The sequence below is a fragment of the Eurosta solidaginis genome, chromosome 5 (assembly GCF_040869045.1).
Source record: "Eurosta solidaginis isolate ZX-2024a chromosome 5, ASM4086904v1, whole genome shotgun sequence".
Classification (NCBI taxonomy): Eukaryota; Metazoa; Arthropoda; class Insecta; order Diptera; family Tephritidae; genus Eurosta; species Eurosta solidaginis.
The window spans coordinates 174,205,976-174,226,434 of record NC_090323.1 but is presented as its reverse complement, the minus strand read 5'-3'; the positions used below and the strand labels follow the sequence as shown (position 1 = coordinate 174,226,434).

At 40.2% G+C, this 20,459-nt stretch overlaps 1 protein-coding gene across 19 annotated transcripts in view; it reads left to right on the top strand.

Moving 5' to 3' along the window:
- The window catches only part of Mbs (Myosin binding subunit), a 277,656-nt gene that overhangs the window by 163,630 nt on the left and 93,567 nt on the right, over positions 1–20,459 (top strand). For all 19 annotated transcript variants that reach the window (XM_067757376.1, XM_067757380.1, XM_067757383.1 and 16 more), the window contains one exon: positions 320–388. In XM_067757376.1, coding sequence (XP_067613477.1) covers positions 320–388 — 69 coding nt within the window. The remainder of the gene's footprint in view (positions 1–319; positions 389–20,459) is intronic.

Below are 20,459 nucleotides of genomic sequence, written 5' to 3'. Positions count from 1 at the left end.
TATAAATAGCACAAGAAGCTAAAATGTTCCCAAATGACCGTTAGTGTAATGGTATTCGGAAGATTAATATAGAAAAATTTAAAACGCAATTAACCTCGGATATTTGTATGTGATAATAGTTATAGAAGTATAGCTAATACAATTTATTATTGCAAATATATTTCGTAAATTCAATCGGCAGCTGCTTTCATTTACATACGTTCAAGCACGTTTTGGCGTTGATTAATTGGCGTTAATTTATGAATTGTATGCTACGTAAAAAATATTTGGCAACAATTTCTATAAGTTTTTTTGTCTTCCTCTCCAATTGCTTTTGTAGGAACTTGATCCAGAACGACAAGATTCGGCCAATGATGCGGAAGATAAAGAGAAAGAAAAGGAGAAAGAGGTAAGTTTATATTATAAGTAGTATATTAGATATACATATGGAGGTGTATATTATTAAGTATTATATTAGCAACAACAACTGAAAAATTATGTTCAATGAGATAAACGTGCTCACTCGAAATGCATACAAATTTTCTTGAGAAATGCTATTAATTTGTTGTCAAAATCTTTATTTTTAATTAAAGCTTTTAGGCGTGTAATATTTTTTGATTGTAGTTGTGAGTTTCTGTTTACGTGCATTACGATGCTACTATTTTGAAAGAGGACCGGAAATAATTTCTCTCAATTCATAAATATATATATATTTTTTTTAATTTTTATATAAATTCTAATAAGTTATGGATCTAATGAGTAAAGGGTTGGTTTCCTCCAAAAGTGGTACCGCTATGTTACGACCGCTTAAGAGCGGCCGGTATACTCGCCGATTTTAGCGGGAACGCTTTGTTGGAAGTTACGAACAGTTACAGCAGACGATTCGGCAAAAGTTAATTTTACGTTTTTGTATGTTTTTTTAGTTTTTGTTTTTAAATACATATGTAAACTCACAAGAAAGAAAATTCAATTCAAAAATGTTGTTTATGTTGGGTTAAATTACCGTTTGTTGAGTCCGTAATAATAAAAACAATAGAGGTACACGCGTTTACGCTTTAAGTGATTTATTCAGACTAAACTATAGTGGAATACATTAAGTAGAAGAATATGAGAAACATAAAGAGATAAAGTTGGGTTGCCAGATTTTTAACATTCTCCCTCTCAACCCAAACGTTTGCTTGAAGTTCATAGTATTATTATAATTTTTGAATTATACAATGCGACAAATCTTTTAAACTTTTAGCTTTAATAGTTTGCATCCATTTTGATGTTTAATTTTCTTCAAAAATTTTGTCATTACATCTGCAGCATTATTTTCGGTGTTAACATAATGAACTTGTATTTTTCCTTTTTCAAAAACGTCTCTTACGTAATGAAATCTTAAGTCTATATGTTTACTGCGCTTGTGAACCATTGGATTCTTGAGTAAGCACTGCGCGCTTTGATTATCGCAATAAATAGTTGTAGGCTCGCTAACGTAGTCACTGTAACCCAATTCACTCAGCAAACCTCGCAGAAAAACGACATCTTTCGCTCCTTTACACAGAGCTATATATTCAGCTTCCATTGTACTGAGGGCAACAATAGACTGCTTTTTGGATTCCCACGACACCGGACCATTTGACATGAACACCACGTAGCCTGTGTAGGATTTTCTGTCTTCCACATCACCAGCCCAGTCGGAATCAGTATAACATACTAAGTTGTCGTTGGTGTCGGTATACGTAATTCTAAACTCCAAACTATTTTTTAAATAGCGTAAGACATGTTTAGCTGCTTTGAAATGTTCTTCGTGCGGATGGTTATTGAACTGGGATAATTTTGAGATAACATGAGTAATATCTGGCCTAGACAGTACTACCAAATACATCAATCCGCCAATCAAACTTTGATAGTTCTTTACATCAATATTATTACATTTTTTCTCACACTTTTTCAATATAGTGCCGTCAACCCACGGTGTAGCTGCTGGATTACAATTCTCCATGCCCCATGACTTCAGTAATTGCTGAATATAACATGTCTGGTGAATAGATATGGCGCCTGTAGTGGGATTTCGATCAACTTCTAAACCCAAGTAAAATGTCACCGGGCCACGGTCCACAGTATCGACGAAACTATTTAATTGTTTTAAAATATATCTAACATCACTTGCGGTTGAGCAAGCAAGTAGAATATCATCCACGTAGAGACCAATCAGACACATTTTGTTGTTGGGCTCCCTCTTAAAATATACACAACTGTCTGCCTTACACCGTTGAAAGCCCATAGTCATGAGAATATCAGAAACCTTTTTATTCCATTCACGTCCTGCCTGTTTTAGACCGTAGAGAGGTTTCTTCAAATGACACACTTTATTTGGGTAACTCGGATCTTCAAACGCAAGTGGCTGCGTCATATACACCTCGTCGTTCAATTCACCATTTAGCTTGTATTTTGCTGCTAAGGCTAACAAAACCCGTATTGTAGAATGACGGACTACAGGAGCGTACGTTTCTTTAAAATCAATGTTGATTTTTTGCGAACACCCTTGCGCAACCAACCTTGCTTTGAACTTCTCAACACCACCACTCGGATTTTGTTTCACAGCAAATACCCATCTACTTCCTATAACATTTTTGTGTTTTGGTCTATCGATAAGCACCCACGTGTTGTTTTTAGCCAGCGAATCGATTTCTGCTTGCATGGCTTTCTTCCAGTGCTCTGCCTGTGGCGAATTCAGGGCTTCATTTACTGTTTGTGGACTCTCAATGATATAATTCAAGGTCTCTGCCAACTTATATTGTTTTCTCGGTCTACCCACGCTACCATCCCGAATAATTTGAGGTCTACCCCGCCCTCTTTTTCTTGAAACCACTGGAGCGTTTTCATCACCTGAAGAATATACCTCACTACAATCGCTTTCAGTTTCCGATTCAATATCATTTTTCTCTTCAGTAATTTCGTGTGCGACTTGCGTTTCATCTACCCGTTCATTATTCGTATCCGGTTCATACGTGATTTCGGCCTCATAATAGAAAGGCTCCTCCTCAGTAGGGTTAACCTCTTTAACACGCTCAAATGAATTCTCAAAAAACACGCAGTCTCGTGCCAATACAATACTTCGTGTAGTTGAATTATAAAATCTAAAACCTTTTGCACCAGCATAACCTACAAACTTGAGCTTTGTACCCTTTGGATCAAACTTGCCGCCCTTTTGTGGACCCTTCTTCAACGCTACTGCATCACAGCCAAAAATTTTAAAATGCGATACCGAAGGCACTTTACCGTACCACGCCTGATACGGGGTTATATCACTTAACACTTTTGTCACACATCTATTACGTAGGTACACAGATGTATTAAGCGCCTCACCCCACAGATATTGCGGCATACCTGAAGCCTGTAGTAAACAACGGGCCATTTCCACTAGTGTTCTGTTAGCTCTTTCGGCCACGCCATTTTGCTGTGGCGTGTACGGCACTGTTGTTTGGTGCAAAATTCCGTTTTCATTAAAATATTTTTCAAGCAACTTATTAGTAAACTCTCTACCGTTGTCACTTCTCACGGATTTTATTTTGCGGCCTGTCTGTGTCTCCGCTGTCACAGCAAAATGTTTAAATGCATCAAAAGCTTCAGTTTTATTTTTTAGAAAATATACCATTGTGTACCGAGAAAAGTCATCTATAAAGGTTATAAAGTAGGATGCACCACCTAACGATTTAATACGCATTGGTCCACATAAGTCGGTATGTACTAAATCGAGTGCATTTTTTGATAATACTTTGGAGTAGCTTTTATACGGAAAGCTGTGTATTTTACACAAAGCACAAGTCATACACTGTACATTTGGTGTTGTACCCACACTTAGACCTCGAACTAAGTTCTTATTAGATAATTCTCTTAAATCACTCATGTTTACATGTCCAAATCTCTTATGCCATATCTCCGGTGTATTGGCTTCCATCACTGCATTTATATTTTCAACTTTTTCTCTTACAGTCATGTTTGCTACGAACACACCACCGATTAAATTTGCTTTAAGTGTATTTTCACCATTTGCCGTTCTCATTATCGCGCCACTCTTAGAAAACCTTACTGTATAACCGTATTCTAAGGCTTTTCCTATTGAGAAAAAATTGCCGTTAATTCTGGAACATACCACGTGTTACATAACCTCAAATACGTGAAATCTGTTTTTAAGCACACCGTTCCTAAACCTTCTGCATAAATTTTCTTTCCAGAAGCTAGCACTATTTCTTGCCTTTTAGGTTCAATACTAATGAAACTGTTTTTATCCATACACATGTGTGAACTGGCACCACTGTCCATAATCCACATATCGCGATTGTCACAATATTTTTCTAACAAACCACATGCCTTTCCTCCAGAATTTCCCTTATATGTGGAAACTTTGCATTGGGAGCGTATATGGCCCTTCCTCCCACATTTATAACACACAACACTTGTACGACTATCGCCATTACAACTTTTAGAACGAAGTTTCTTTGACTTGACCAAAAACACTTTCTCGTCATTTCCAACTACTTTATCACTTTGTCGAAATTGGGTTTCCAAAACCTTCGACACTAACATATCTAATTTTGGTAAAGTGTCCCGACTCTCAATGGCAACAACAAAGCTCTCCATTTCTTCGGGGAGGCTGCAAAGAAGAAGTATTGACTTAAAATCGTCTGGAACTAGAACACCAATTTCTTTTAGCTCATCAACGATTGAGCAAAACTCATTTAAACGCGTCGCGAACTTGTCCTGCATTGCTATTTTAAAATGTATTAGTTTCTTGAATAGCGAAACTTTCCGCCCCGCACTTTGCGTTCGGTAAATTGAATTTAAAGCCAACCAAGCACCTTTCGCTGTGGTGCATTGTTTTATATGAATTAATTCACTTGGCTTCACACACAAAGTAATATTTGCCAAAGCCTTTTGGTCAGCCCTAAGCCACAGAGCCTTCTCCGCTTCTGTTTCTGGGCATTGTCCAATTACATTATTCCACAAGTCTAGGGTAATTAATAGACTTTTAACTTGCACAGACCACGTCGCGTAGTTCTCCGAAGAAAGTTTTTCTATATTCGCGATAGCGCTCATGGTTTTTCCGATTTAAAATAAACTTTTCGCAAATCACAATACCCACGTGTCTGGGCCCATAACCTTTGTTGGGTTAAATTACCGTTTGTTGAGTCCGTAATAATAAAAACAATAGAGGTACACGCGTTTACGCTTTAAGTGATTTATTCAGACTAAACTATAGTGGAATACATTAAGTAGAAGAATATGAGAAACATGAAGAGATAAAGTTGGGTTGCCAGATTTTTAACAGTTTATTTTATAGATAATTTCAAATATTTGACAAAATGCCCACCGCTTTAACAATAGCGGTGGGGAAAACCGGTGATGAACCAGTTTCTACCGTTATGACGACCGTAATGTTGTATGCCCTGCCGCTATATTACGTTATGGTGAACTTCACTGTCTTCTTAGTTTCCAGATAATTACTTCTACATGTAACGGCCGCTATATAGCGACACCGCTTTGGAGGAAACCAAGCCTTAAGCATTGTTCCTTTCAGATATATACATTTAAACATGTAAGGGTGTCTAAGTTCGGATGAAACCCGAACATTCTCAGCTAATACTCAGCTAAGCGCTTCGATCGTTTACTTCATTTAGCTTGAGTATATTGCGCGTGTTTGTTAATTAATTTTGCCAATTTTTTTTTTTAAATATTCCCCTTTAAAGCAAGAAATGTGGCGTAGAAAACGTAGACAAAGGTAAGATGCACACGAGGCGTAGCTTCATCGACGCGTACAAGGTATGACATGTAGCTACGATTTCTGTGCACCTCAAACTCTGCACACGAAGCTACTTTCAAACGTCGCTCCAATCAAACAAATCAATCATTGAAAAAAAAAAAATTATAAAATTTTTTCAGGTGTATTCGTCCCCGAAACAAAAAGTTGGGTGCATCTCCGTGTCTTTGTAAATTATGAAAGGCAACTTTCTACCACCGCGGATTAGTGAAAAAAAAAAAATGATTTCTGGTTACCAACACTTTTTAGACATTTAATCACTTCAAAAATGTCCAACCAGGTTTTTTTGGTTTTAAATACTCTTTTCTTCACTTTGGTAATATAAACTTGACGCACTTTTATTAACTCAAATATATTTTTCTAACTAATTACACAAATTGCATATAAAACAAGTAAGGAGATGAGTGCCAAGAAACCCATATACAAAATTTCAATAAGATATATCAATATTTATTCAAGTTATCGTGTTAACGGACACACGGACGGACATGATGATTTTCATATATTGAAGTCTATATTTATCTCGATTCCTTTATACCTGTACAACCAATCGTTATCCAATCAAAGTTATAAAAGCCTGTGTACAAGTAGAGCTGGGTATAAAAATGTAAATAAACATCGTGTTCTACATTTCTTCCAAGCGTACGTACGCCCAGCGACCAATCTTGCTGTAAGCTTAGCTATATGAAGCTTTCATGCTTTGTCGCTTTCATGCAGCTTACGCCACGTGTGCAGCTCTCCATTCGCATAAATGTGTTCGACGTCAAAGAGTACAGATTTCTTATGCTGTGTCTAATACACTTCTATGAAACTGCGCCTCGTGTGCATCTTCCCTAATGGTTGCTCGAAAAAAGGCGTTCAAAATTTTTACATTTGTTCATTTTCTTGTTTTAAATATACTTTAAAAATTTCACTAACAAAGTTATTTTTCATCATCATCGAAATTAAGAAAAAAGTTTTTTCAAATTAGAAAAAAAGTATTTCTAAGCGGGGTTGCCCCTCGGCAAACACTGTGAGTGTATTTCTGCCATGAAAAGCTTCGCAATGAAAATTCATCTGCTTTGCAGATGCCGTTCGGAGTCAGCTTAAAGCATGGAGCACGACACAAATTGGAACAGAAGCTCGGCCTAAAATCTCTTCGGTGGCTATCGCACCGTGCATTTATTTATTTTAAAGTTATTTTTCGCACAGATAGAACTTATTTTCTCCTTCTACGGTCCTTTTTTAAATCAATTTGATATAAAAATGGGCGTGCTAATTGTCCCTTAAACTTAAACCGTTTGTGATTGATGGCCAATTATATTGGAAAAATTTATTTAGTCAGATGTGGGCGCACCACGCCCCATTTTAAAAATTTAAATAAATTGATTTAAAGGTTAGTATTTCAACCTACGTATGAAATTTGGTTATTGTAGCTGTATTATTTACAGTTTTTGGTACTCTCTAAATTGTATATCTTAATATATAAAAAACACGTGTCACAAGTTTGAGGCCAATGGACTCCTAAACTACTGAGCCGATTTTGAATTTGTTTTGCATCCCGTGTGTAGTTTGATCTAACTTGAAATATAGGGTAAGTTATATCTCAGTTTATAGTCGCAATATTATTTTACTTACTTACTTACTTAATTGGCGCTTAACCGTCTAAACGGTTATGGCCGTCCAACAAGGCGCGCCAGTCGCTCCTTCGCTCCGCCAACCGGCGCCAATTGGTCACACCAAGGGAGTTTAAATCGTTTTCCACCTGGTCCTTCCAACGGAGTGGGGGCCGCCCTCTACCTCTGCTTCCATAGGCGGGTTCCGATAGAAACACTTTCTTGGCCGGAGCATCATCTTTCATTCGCATAACATGGCCTAGCCAGCGCAGCCGCTGCGTTTTAATTCGCTGGACTATGTTGATGTCTGCGTATAGCTCGTACAGCTCATCATTAAATCTTCTTCGGTATTCGCCATCGCCAACGCGTAGAGGTCCATAAATCTTTCGAAGAACTTCTCTCGAACACTCCCAAAGCCGCTTCATCTGCTGTTGTCATGGTCCATGCTTCTGCCCCATATAGCAGGACGGGTACGATAAGTGACTTGTAGAGTATTATTTTCGTTCGCCGAGAGAGGACTTTACTTTTCAATTGCCTACCTAGTCCAAAGTAGCATTTATTGGCAAGATTGATTCTTCGCTGGATTTCAGTGCTGATGTTGTTGCTAATGTTGATGCTGGTTCCCAAATAAACGAAGTCTTTTACTATTTCGAAATTATGGCTGCCAACAGTAGCGTGGTTGCCAAGGCGCATATGCGCTGACTCTTTGCTCGATGACAGCAGGTACTTCGTTTTGTCCTCATTCACCATCAAACCCATCTTTACCGCTTCTTTTTTTTATTTTATTGCAATTTTTTTTATTTGTTTATACGTAATATTAAAATGTTACGTATACGCAGTGGCATTCATATTTTCAGGTGGTGCGGATATACTTACGTGTAATTGCTTGGTGTTTAATTAAACAACCTGCTTATCAATAAAAAATATTATAGCGAATGATATCAAGTAAAGCACATCACCAGGCCATAGAGAGGGGGGAGGAGGGGGGTTTCTGAGGGGAACCGCGATTTAGAGGTACTATGACATTTTTTTTAATACAGGAGAGTCTTTAGTTGTTCCATGTGCAATTTTTAAGTCGAATTACAAAAGCAACGAAAATCTGCACTTCGTTTTAATATTATAGTGAAGTATGAAAAATAAAAATCTATATATAAAAAGAAAGGTTAAAATGTGTGTTAGTTGGTCGCCGGTGTTTGAAGAGATGCGTCGGTCGATTTTGTTCAAACTTTCACACAAGTTGCGTAAACCTCACGCGGTGGTTACTACAGGTACAGGGTCTCGAGATATAGGCCAAAACGTGGGTCAGTGAATGCCTAGACAGTGTTTATACAATATGGATATCAAATGAAAGCTGTTGATGAGTGCTTTGGTACAGAGTAATATATTATCCAGAGACGGACTGGGACTGGGATTAGGACTAGGACTGGGACTGAGACTCGGAGTGGGACTGGGACTGGGCCGGAATAAAATACACACCACCCTCTGGGAAATACCCAAGGCAGTCGGTTCTATGTACCGGAGCGACTCGGGATTTTTCCCGACCAAGGACTGTCATTTCAGTGTAACCCCATTTAATTTGTTGCGTCCCTCCCACAAATTGTCATCCTCCCAGCAGCTCCTTGCAGCGGGACTGCTCCATATTCTCTTGCTCCGGGAAGGTATCGAATCCAATTCGGGTCCCTCTCCTGACCCCGGTCCTGAGAAATGGTTTTGCTGCATCTGCCGGAAAAGAATCTTTTTAGGACGGTCATACTCTGTTCAGTGTGTCTCGTATAAGGGATGGTTGCATCGGACAGGTTGTTCTGGGCTTGATCCCAAAACCCGACGTCCACGTAACTTTTATAACTCTTTTGTGGCTCCTTGCTGTTCACGTCCAAGGGCGTCCCGTAGTATACGCCTAAGCGTCCCCCACTACCTTCCAGCAGCCCAGCTGCTCAGCAAGCCACAATTAGTATCCGCTGCTGCTCGCGCCCCGCGGCGCCAACTCAAACAGCTGCTACCACTCATAACTACTATCTCCGTAGTAGAGTCGGTAGCAATGCTGAGCATCATCCCCTGCCCCCGTCTTCTTCCCCCCCCCCCCCCCCCCCCCCCCTCTTTTCCGGCAGCAATCGTGTAGGTCAGGGAAACAGACTCTTAGTCCCTAACCCCGTTTGCCAGCACAGAATATATAAGTTTGCGACATCCGCCCAATGCAGCTCCTGCCTTGGGCGTTGCCACTTTCCCCCCGACGGGTTTCATTGCGCCATGTTGCCAGGTCGCAAACCCCAATCTACCGGGTACCCCAATGCTTGCCCAAGGACGCCCAGTCCCAGGGCCACAACGGCAGTTGCGTCCTGGCCTTCCTCAACCCAGGCGTAGTCACCCGTCACTCCCAGATTGGCGACGTCTCCCCCTATGCACTTCAGAATTCTGCAGTTAAACTGTAATGGACTAACTGGGAAGATCACGGAGATAGGCGATTTCATGAAGCGGCACAACATCCGCATTGCTGCGATTCAGGAGACTAAACTCACAGCAATATCTGCACTGCAAACCTGTTCGTGGTATAATGTCCACAGAAAAGATCGCATGAGCGGAAATGGAGGCGGCCTCGCGTTAATCATACACCACTCTGTGCAATATCATATATTTGATCCTGGCATCGCCCGCAGGGACAATGTCTTAGAACGTCAAGGCCTATCTGTCCGGTCAGGCGATGCAAACCTAGAAATCATCAACATCTACATCCCTCCTGCCACCTGTTGCTCCAGTGGATACCGTCCTAATATTAGCGCCTTACTCACTGGCAACAATCGCATTATCTTAGGCGACTTTAATGCCCATCACGATCTATGGCATTCAAACTTGCGGGCGGACAGTAGGGGTGAGATGTTGGCGGATCAAATAGAAGAAACGACGTTCTGTACAATAAACGGAGACGCCCCTACACGTATGGTAGGGAGCTGTCACAGTTCGCCGGATATCTCAATCGTGAGCGCAGAACTCGTAAACTGCGTCAACTGGCAACCGATGGTAACATTAGCATCCGACCACCTGCCTATACTTATTTCGTTCGAGCGTACCGCCGACTTCATCGTTACAAAAAAACGCACTTTCATAAACTTTAAAAAAGGAAAGTGGGACGAATACAAATCTTTTACAGACAGCCTCTTTGCTCCCTCCCTATCCTGACTGATGCCCGCCAAGGGGAGCGTGCTTTCCGCAAGGTCATTGAATCAGCCTCGGCACGTTTCATTCCCGCCGGGAGAATTCCCGAAATTCGGCCCCACTTCCGGACGGATGCCGCAAATTTAGCGAGAGAACGTGTCCTTATAAGCCAGCTCGACCCAGGCGACCCCCAAATAAGGGATATAAACCAACGCATCATATTGCTTGTGGATGAACACAAGCGGGCGAAATGGGAGGAGCACCTAAGAGGTTGTAACCTCTCTGCCGGTGTGGGTAAACTTTGGTCCACCGTAAAGTCCCTATCGAATCCGTCTAAGCACAATGACAAAGTTTCCATCGCCCTCGGCGATAAAGTGCTGTCGGATTCGAAAAAATGCGCGAGCGCTTTCTGCCGTCAATATGTAATGCATTCTACGGTCGACAAAGATAGACGGAGGGCCAACAGACACGCACATAAACATAAATTCAGCGCGTCACCAATTACCATCACCGCCAGAGAGGTTGAAGATGCCATTGGTCACGCTAAACCATCCAAAGCAGTGGGCCCAGACGGCATAGCCATGCCGATGCTTAAAAGCCTAGGGAAAGAGGGTTTCAAATTCTTAGCACATGTCTTCAACCTGTCTCTTTCCACCTTTGTCATACCCGAAAAATGAAAAATGTCCAAGGTGGTCCCACTTCTAAAGCCTGGGAAACCAGCTAACATAGGATAGTCGTATTGTCCGATATCTCTCCTATCGCCAGTAGCAAAGACGCTTGAAGCCATTTTGCTCCCCTACTTCCAAGCAAACTTGCAGCTAGGCTTCAGAAAACTTCATAGCACCACCACCGCGCTAAATGCCATCAGCACCCAGATAAATTGCGGTTTAAATCAAAACCCCCACCATAGAACAGTACTCGTAGCGCTAGACATATCAAAAGCTTTTGATACGGTCAACCATGGCACGTTACTGCAAGACCTGGAAGGGTCTACCCTTCCCCCATGTCTTAAAAGGTGGACCGCAAATTATCTGGGTGGTCGGCAGGCATCGGTGCAATTTAGAAACGAAACATCAAAACCAAGGAGAATTAAACAAGGAGTGCCACAGGGTGGTGTCCTATCCCCACTTTTGTTTAATTTCTTCATATCTAAGCTACCTTCACCACCAGAAGGAGTCACTATCGTTTCATACGCCGATGACTGCACAATAATGGCCACAGGCCCAGGCCCACAGATCGATGAGCTCTGCAACAGAATAAACGGCTACCTCCCTGATCTCTCCAGTTTTTTCCTCTCGCGAAATCTGGCATTATGACCGACTAAATCTTCCGCGACCTTATTTACAACATGGACGTCCCAAAGGTCGACCATTTTGAACATCCACGTCGATGGCACTACGCTACCGACTGTCCTACACCCCAAAATCTTGGGTGTGACGTTTGATCAGGATCTACATTTTGGTGGGCACGCAGCCGCAATTGTTCCGAAAATCCAGAGCCGTAATAAAATCCTCAAATCCCTTGCTGGCAGTACCTGGGGAAAAGATAAAGAAACGTTCATTACTACATACAAAGCAATTGGCCAGCCGTTTACGTGCTACGCGTCACCCATATGGTCGCCAAGCCTAAAAATTACCCACTGGAAGAAGCTACAGGCCTGCCAAAATACTGCTCTCAGAATCGCCACGGGCTGTCTTCTTATGTCCCCAGAACAGCATCTACATAATGAGGCGAGAATACTCTCCATCAGGGAGAGAATGAGATGCTAACCAAACAGTTCCTGTTGAATACCCAGAAACCTGGGCATCCAAACAGACATCTGATTGATGAGCCAACACCGCCTAGGGGCTTAAGGAGTCATCTCCGTAAACATTTTGAGGAAATACGGCACCTGAGAACCCAGCCGTATGAAGCAAAAAAACACAAGCAGGTCCTTGGTGAACTCCACAAACAGGCGTCGGACCTTTATGCCGGGAATTGCCCGGTGAATCCATTACTCAAAGAAAAGTACCCAAAACTTGTGGAAGAGGAACGCATACTCCCCAGGGAAACGCGTGTCACTCTTGCTCAACTTCGTTCTGGATACTGTAACAGGTTAAACTCTTACCTATCCAGAATCAACCCCGACATACAAAATGTATGCCCCGCTTGCAATGTGTCCCCACATGACACCAACCATCTCTTTAATTGTAATGTGGAACCAACGCCTCTAACACCCCCTTTCATTATGGTCCACCCCTGTTGAAACAGCAAGTTTCCTTGGACTCCCGTTAGAGGATATTGATGACAATTTGTGATCGGTGGCGGCTGTTAGGTGGGCCGAAGCACTGCTACAACAACAACAACAACAGGCCATAAGGGATGCAGAAGAATTGAGAAGGAATTGAGAGAACAGAAAAGAGAGAAGGAGATTGAGAAAGAGATAGAATGAGACGAAGATGGAGATAGATGAAGCGAAAAAGACGGAGGGAGGAGTGAATAAAAGGATTAGGAAAAAGTTAAGAGGGGGGGGGGGGGGGGGGCAGAGTCAGACGGAAAAAGCTTATTAAAATGTATGCAGATAGGCCAAATTTCGGGCAGGACAACGTCTGCCGGGTCTTCTAGTATGTATATAATAAGAGGGCGTGGTTATCGTCCAGTTCGCTCATATTAAATAGTGATGTGAGATGAGTGCCGAAAAGACGCGATAACCTCCGAAGAGATTTAAGGCCGAGCTTCTATTCCAATTAGCGTCGTGCTCCTTTTAATTTTACCTAAAAATTGACGGGACGGGCCCTAGTATTTTTATGTCGACTCCGCACGGCATCTCCAAGGCAGATGAGTTTTCACTGAGAGCTTTCCATGGCAGAAATACACTCGTAGTGCTTGCCAAACACTGCCGAGGGGCGACCCCCCGCTTAGAAAAAGTTTCTTCTAATTGAAAATACTTGTTTCTAAAGCATTGATGTGGCTTTGCCCGGAGCGTGAACCCGTTCACAGGCGGACGGACATGGATAGCTAAATGAAATTCATTTTTCACCCTGGTCATTATACTCAGTTGAGCAGAGCTCACAGAGTATATTAACTTTGATTGGATAACGGTTGGTTGTACAGGTATAAAGGAATCGAGATATATATAGACTTCCATATATCAAAATCATCAGTATCGAAAAAAAATTCGATTGAGCTATGTCCGTCCGTCCGTCCGTCTGTCCGTTTAACACGATAACTTGAGTAAATTTTGAGGTATCTTGATGAAATTTGGTATGTAGGTTCCTGGGCACTCATCTCAGATCGCTATTTAAAATGAACGATATCGGGCAATAACCACGCCCACTTTTTCGATATCGAAAATTTCGAAAAATCGAAAAAGTGCGATAATTCATTACCAAATACGGATTAAGCGATGAAACGTGGTAAGTTAGTTGAGCTTATGACGCAGAATAGAAAAATGGTAAAATTTTGGACAATGGGCGTGGCACCGCCCACTTTTAAAAGAAGGTAATTTAGAGGTTTTGCAAGCTGTTATTTGGCAATCGTTGAAGATATCATGATGAAATTTGGCAGGAACGTTACTCTTATTACTATATGTCTGCTTACTAAAAATTAGCAAAATCGGAGAACGACCACGCCCACTTTTTAAAAAACAATTTTTTTAAATTCGAATTTTAAAAGAAAAGTTAATATCTTTAGAGTATATAAGTAAATTATGCCAACATTCAGCTCCAGTAATGATATGGTGCAACAAAATACAAAAATAAAAGAAAATTTCAAAATGGGCGTGGCTCCGCCTTTTTCATTTAATTTGTCTAGGATACTTTTAATGCCATAAGTCGAAAAAAAATTTACCAATCCTTGTGAAATTTGGCAGAGGCTTAGATTCTAGGACGATAACTATTTTCTGTGAAAAAGGGGCGAAATTGGTTGAAGCCGCGCCCAGTTTTTATACACAGTCGACCGTCTGTCCTTCCGCTCGGCCTTTAACACGATAACTTGAGCAAAAATCGATATATCTTTACTAAACTCAGTTCACGTACTTATCTGAGCTCACTTTGTATTGGTGTAATAAAAATGGCTGAAATCCGACTATGACCACGCCCACTTTTTCGATATCGAAAATTACGAAAATTGAAAAAAATGCCATAATTATATACCAAATACAAAAAAAGGGAGGAAACATGGTAATTGTATTGGTCTATTGACCCAAAATATAAAAAAAAATAAATGTAAGGCGCGATAACCTCCGAAGAGATCTAAGGCCGAGCTTCTCTTCCAAGTTGCGTCGTGCTCTTCTTGATTTTCCCTACAAATTGGCCGGACGGGACCTACATGTTTTATGCCGATTCCGAACGGCATCTGCAAGGCAGATGAGTTTTCACTGAGAGCTTTTCATGGCAGAAATACACCCGGAGCGCTTGCCAAACACTGCCGAGGGGCGACCCCGCTTAGAAAAATTTTCTTCTAATTTAAAAACCTTATTTCTAAAATTTTGATGTTGCTTTGCCCGGGGTTCGAACCGAGGGCATACGGTGTGGCAGGCGGAGCACGCTACCATCACACCACGGTGGCCGCCAATATGGACGCAAAATATAACTTTAGAAAAAAAACTTGGTAAAATGGGTGTGACACCTACCATATTAAGTAGAAGAAAATGAAAAAGTTTTGCAGGGCGAAATCAAAAGCCCTTGGAATCTTGGAAGGAATACTGTTCGTGGTATTACATATATAAATAAATTATCGGTACCCGACAGATGAAGTTCTGGATCACCCTGGTCCACATTTTGGTCGATATCTCGAAAACGCCTTCACATATACAACTAAGGGCCACTCCCTTTTAAAACCCTCATTAATACCTTTAATTTGATACCCATATCGTACAAAAAAATTCTAGAGTCACCCCTGGACCACCTTTATGGCGATATCTCGAAAAGGCATCCACCTATGGAACTAAGGCCCACTCACTTTTAAAATACTCATTAACACCTTTCATTTGATACCCATATCGTACAAACAAATTCTAGAGTCACCCCTGGGGCACCTTTATGGCGATATCTCGAAAAGGTGTCCACCTATGGAACTAAGGCCCACTCCCTTTTAAAATACTCATTAACACCTTTCATTTGATACCCATATCGTACAAACAAATTCTAGAGTCACCCCTGGTCCACCTTTATGGCGATATCTCGAAAAGGTGTCCACCTATGGAACTAAGGCCCACTCCCTTTTAAAATACTCATTAACACTTTTCATTTGATACCCATATCGTACAAACAAATTCTAGAGTCACCCCTGGGGCACCTTTATGGCGATATCTCGAAAAGGCGTCCACCTATAGAACTAAGGCCCACGCTCTTTTAAAATACTCATTAACACCTTTCATTTGAAACCCATATCGTACAAACGAATTCTAGAGTCACCCCTGGTCCACCTTTATGGCGATATCTCGAAAAGGCGTCCACCTATAGAACTAAGGCCCACGCCCTTTTAAAATACTCATTAACACCTTTCATTTGATACCCATATTGTACAAACGCATTCTAGAGTCACCCCTGGTCCACGTTTATGGCGATATCCCGAAAAGGCGTCCACCCATAGAACTAACGCCCACTCCCTTTTACAACACTTATTAACACCTTTCGTTTGATACCCATATTGTACAAACGCATTCTAGAGTCAACCCTGGTCCACTTTTATAACGATATTCCGAAAAGGCGTCCTCCTATAGAACTAAGGCCCACTCCCATTTAAAATACTCATTAACACCTTTCATTTGATACCCATATAGTACAAACAAATTCTAGAGTCACCCCTGGTCCACCTTTATGGCGATATCTCGAAAAGGCGTCCACACATAGAACTAAGGCCCACGCCCTCTTAAAATACTCATTAATACCTTTCGTTTGACACCCATAGTGTACAAACGCATTCTAGAGTCACCCCTGGTCCCCTTTATGGCGATATCACGAAACGGCGTCCACCTATGGAAATAAGGATCACTCCCTTTTAAAATACTCATTAACACCTTTCATTTGATACACATGTCATACAAACACATTCCAGGGTTACCCTCGGTTCATTTTCCTACATGGTTATTTTCCCTTATGTTGCCACCATAGCTCTCAACTGAGTATGTAATGTTCGGTTACACCCGAACTTAACCTTCCTTACTTGTTTTGATATAATGAAATCTATATCTGGGTAACACAGAGGTTAAGCAATTCGGTTTAAAAATAAAAATCGATATCCAAGGACAAAAAAGGCTTTCTCAGTGAGATACATATGTTTAGTTTTGAATTTTATCGGTCTTTCTCAGTGATAAGTTTTTATTTTCAAATCTTTTCTCACTATCACTCGTATCTTTTAGTGTAATAGTTTCAAATGAATAAGAATATTGACAGTTGTCAAACAAAACATAAAAATCAAATACAACAAAATCAAATTTATTGCCTAAGATTTTTTTAAACGGTTGTTTTGCTACCGAAATCGATTTCGGGAATGGTAAGTCTCTCGTCTGGTCTGTTAGAATAATGTAAATTTAACATTCAAAAATTAAAAAAAAAAAAACAGAACTATACATACTATGTATGTCCTGATCGTATATTTTTGGGGTCATGCAAGGACTATTTTCTGGACTGTTTGGGGATAATTTGGAGACTTTCTTGTAGTAATGCTGGTATCATTCCGGAACTGTTTTTAGATCACTTTGGGATTGTTTCAGGTACTCTTTGGTTATCAATTTGGGAATTTGTTATGAACATTTTGGGATTATTTGCACGATTGTTTCGGAACTATTTCGGTATTATTTTGAGATCGCTATGACTGCCGTGATGTGGTGGTAGCGTGCTCCGCCTACCACACCGAAGATCTTGGGTTCAGGTTCCGGACAAAGGAACATAAAAAATTTAGAAACAAGTTTTCTAGGCGGAATAGCCCCTCGGCAGTGATTTGGTAAACACCCCGTGTGTATTTCTGCCATGAAAATCTTCTCAGTGAAAACTGATCTGCCTAGCAGACGCCGTTCGGAGTCCGTCCTGTCAATTTGTAGGAAAATTAAAAGGAGCACGGCGCAAATAAAAGTAGAAGCTCGGCCTAAATATCTTCGGAGGTATATCGCGCTTTGTATTAATTTTTATTTATGTTTTATTTGCACTATTGTTTCGGGACTAGTTTGAGATTGTAATGGATTCATTTCGAAATAACTACGGATTATGTTAGGGACTATTTCGGGATTGTTTTGGTATTTTTTTGGGACCGTTAAACAGGGTTCGGAAAAATTAATTTATGAATACAAAAAATTATCGAGCTGTTTTAATTATCGGATTGTCCGCATATTATTGGTTTGTTATCGGCTTGTTATAACAACTGTTCTGGAAGAGCTATCGGGATGTAATCGGTAAATTATCGAGGTGTTATCAGCTTACTATCGATTTGCTATCGTAAAAAAGCGGACGTGTTATCGAAAACCCATACCACCCACTGAAGCGCATTTATCAAAAATAATACAGGGTCATTTTGGAAACAATCAGCCCAATTCTAAACGAAAATTCCGTGCGAGTTTTTCCCTTCTCCCATTCCTCGTATTCTAAATAAAAATTCCTTGTGAGTTTTTTCACTTCTCCCTTTCCTCCTATCCTGAACAATGTTCGAAAAAGCGTAAACCGGTTATGGGAGAAAAGTAGGTATTATGAATGTGAGGGAGAGGGAGATTTCTCTGCCATTTCATAGGAGTTTTTTCACTAGTTAAATTAAAGGGAATGCATCCAAATAGTTAAAGGGAATTGGTTATTTTAAGAAAGAACACTTATTAGTACAAATTTGTGCTAAAATATGTATTTACATTCTACCACAATATTCTCACTGTTAACACAACAACAACAACAACCACAATATTCTTTATTTTAAGTATAGCATAAGCAACGGAAGAGCTATTCGCATATTTGATGCAGCCACCCAGAAATTGCGCAAGGATTTTTTAAGAAGGCTTAAAAACATTTTGGCATATGGCGAAAGGCGAACTCAACTCCACTTGGCCGCCAGAAAATTGCTTTGCAGAATGAATGCAGGTAACTCCGGCGGATTTGTGTTATCCCGCCGGTCTTCTTATGCTCCTCTGTTGATGTTGCTGTGGCACCAATTCATTACTCATTTCAGTGAATACCACATGAAATGCAATAATGTGCATTGTTTATACCTTATTTCTTAATTTTTAACAAATTGGCAACAATAATTAAACTTTAAAATTTTTTAAACAAAATAAGAAATGCGCAACGAAATTTCAATTGACAAAACAGCTGACTTCGAAAATTCGAAATTCCTATTCCCCAATTATTCTTCTCCCTAGGAGAAAAGAATTGGATGAATTTTTCCGCGGGAATAAAAAATCCGCGAGAACAAAATTCCGCGAGAATATTTAGAATTGGTCTGAATGTCTATTAAAAAAAGTCATAGTTTGAGTTGTCTACAGATGCTTCTTAATTTCGGAAGGATATGATTAATATTGTCGTCAACTACTCTTGTCTACGATTATTTAGCTAATTTAGAAGTTTAAGTGAAATATTTCGAATAAGTTGCATTTAAAAGAAATCATGGAAGAGAAATAACATCGAATATGATCGAAAAAAATATTTTCTGCATTAGTTGCAAGATCTTTGCAGACAGAACTACGTAATTATTATTTTCCATTTTCACGCAGTAAATCACTTGACACATAATTATAGTTAATTAGCTAATTAAATGTTTAATTTAATCCCGTAGCGTTTTCACAGTATTTATAATTACCATTTAAACAAAAAAAATTCTTATTGTTGTGGTGCTCAATTAAGAAATTTATTTAATTGTTATTATGTCTTGTAAACAAAGAGTTCATGAAAATATTTATACATATATACATATACAAATTTGCCACAGACATGCCTACGTATAAGATCATTATTTTTCTTCAACCCAATTAAGCCATGGGTGCAATCACTGCTGCACTTGCCAATATCATTAGCGTCTGCATTGCGTGGGTTGATCTACTTATTAACTGAATATACATACCTATGAAATAGATAAATATTTATTTGTTTTGAATGGAAATTATTGCAAAAAAAAAAATTCCAAATAAAATTTGTGGCAAGTCTGTGTGTATAAATATGAACCAATTGTTTGTTAGCCAAATCTACGGCCACACTTCTGTTGTTTGTCTGTCCGTCAATCGACCGTATCAGTCTCAGTCAACTCACCTGCTTAACATCAATTACGTGCTGTTGTTTTTTTGTTGGTATTGCAATGACCTAATTGCTGAATGCAAATTAATATAGCTTAGGCAATTTAATTTTTTGCATTTACAGTAGTGTAAAAAGGAAGGCGCAAACCGCACCAATTACCGTCAACGCACTGATTGCATCTAATCCGTGCGGCTTCATACCTGGTAAATCTATCATCGACTAGATATTCACAATGCGCCAAATCCAGGAGAAGACTCACGGTAAAAAATCGAAAGTCACCAGCTTTTTGTGGATTTCAAATCGTCCTTTGACAACGCGAAGGGAAGTTGCTTGTATGCTGCTATGTATGAATTCGAGTTCCCTGCAAAGCTAGAAATCTGCGACGGCGAGTATCGAACGAGGCATAATGAGAAGCTGTATGAGCTCTAAGCAGATATGAAGATAGTGCAGCGAATATAAGCTCAAACGTATCGCTGACTAGGTCATGTTATGCGAACAGACGAAGACGCTCCGGTTAAGAAAGTATTTCAGTCTACAGCGCAGTTTGGAAGCAGTGCAAGGTGGAGACTTCGACTGAGACGGAGAGGCAGGTGGAGGAAGACTTTACCACGCTTCGTGTCCTCAATTGGCGTCAGTTATCGCGAAACAGGGGTAGCAACTGACTTGTTACGAAACCGCCAAAATCGCTTAGGCGGTTATGCGTCTATTAATGGTAATAATGATGTGGTGCGAAACATTTTA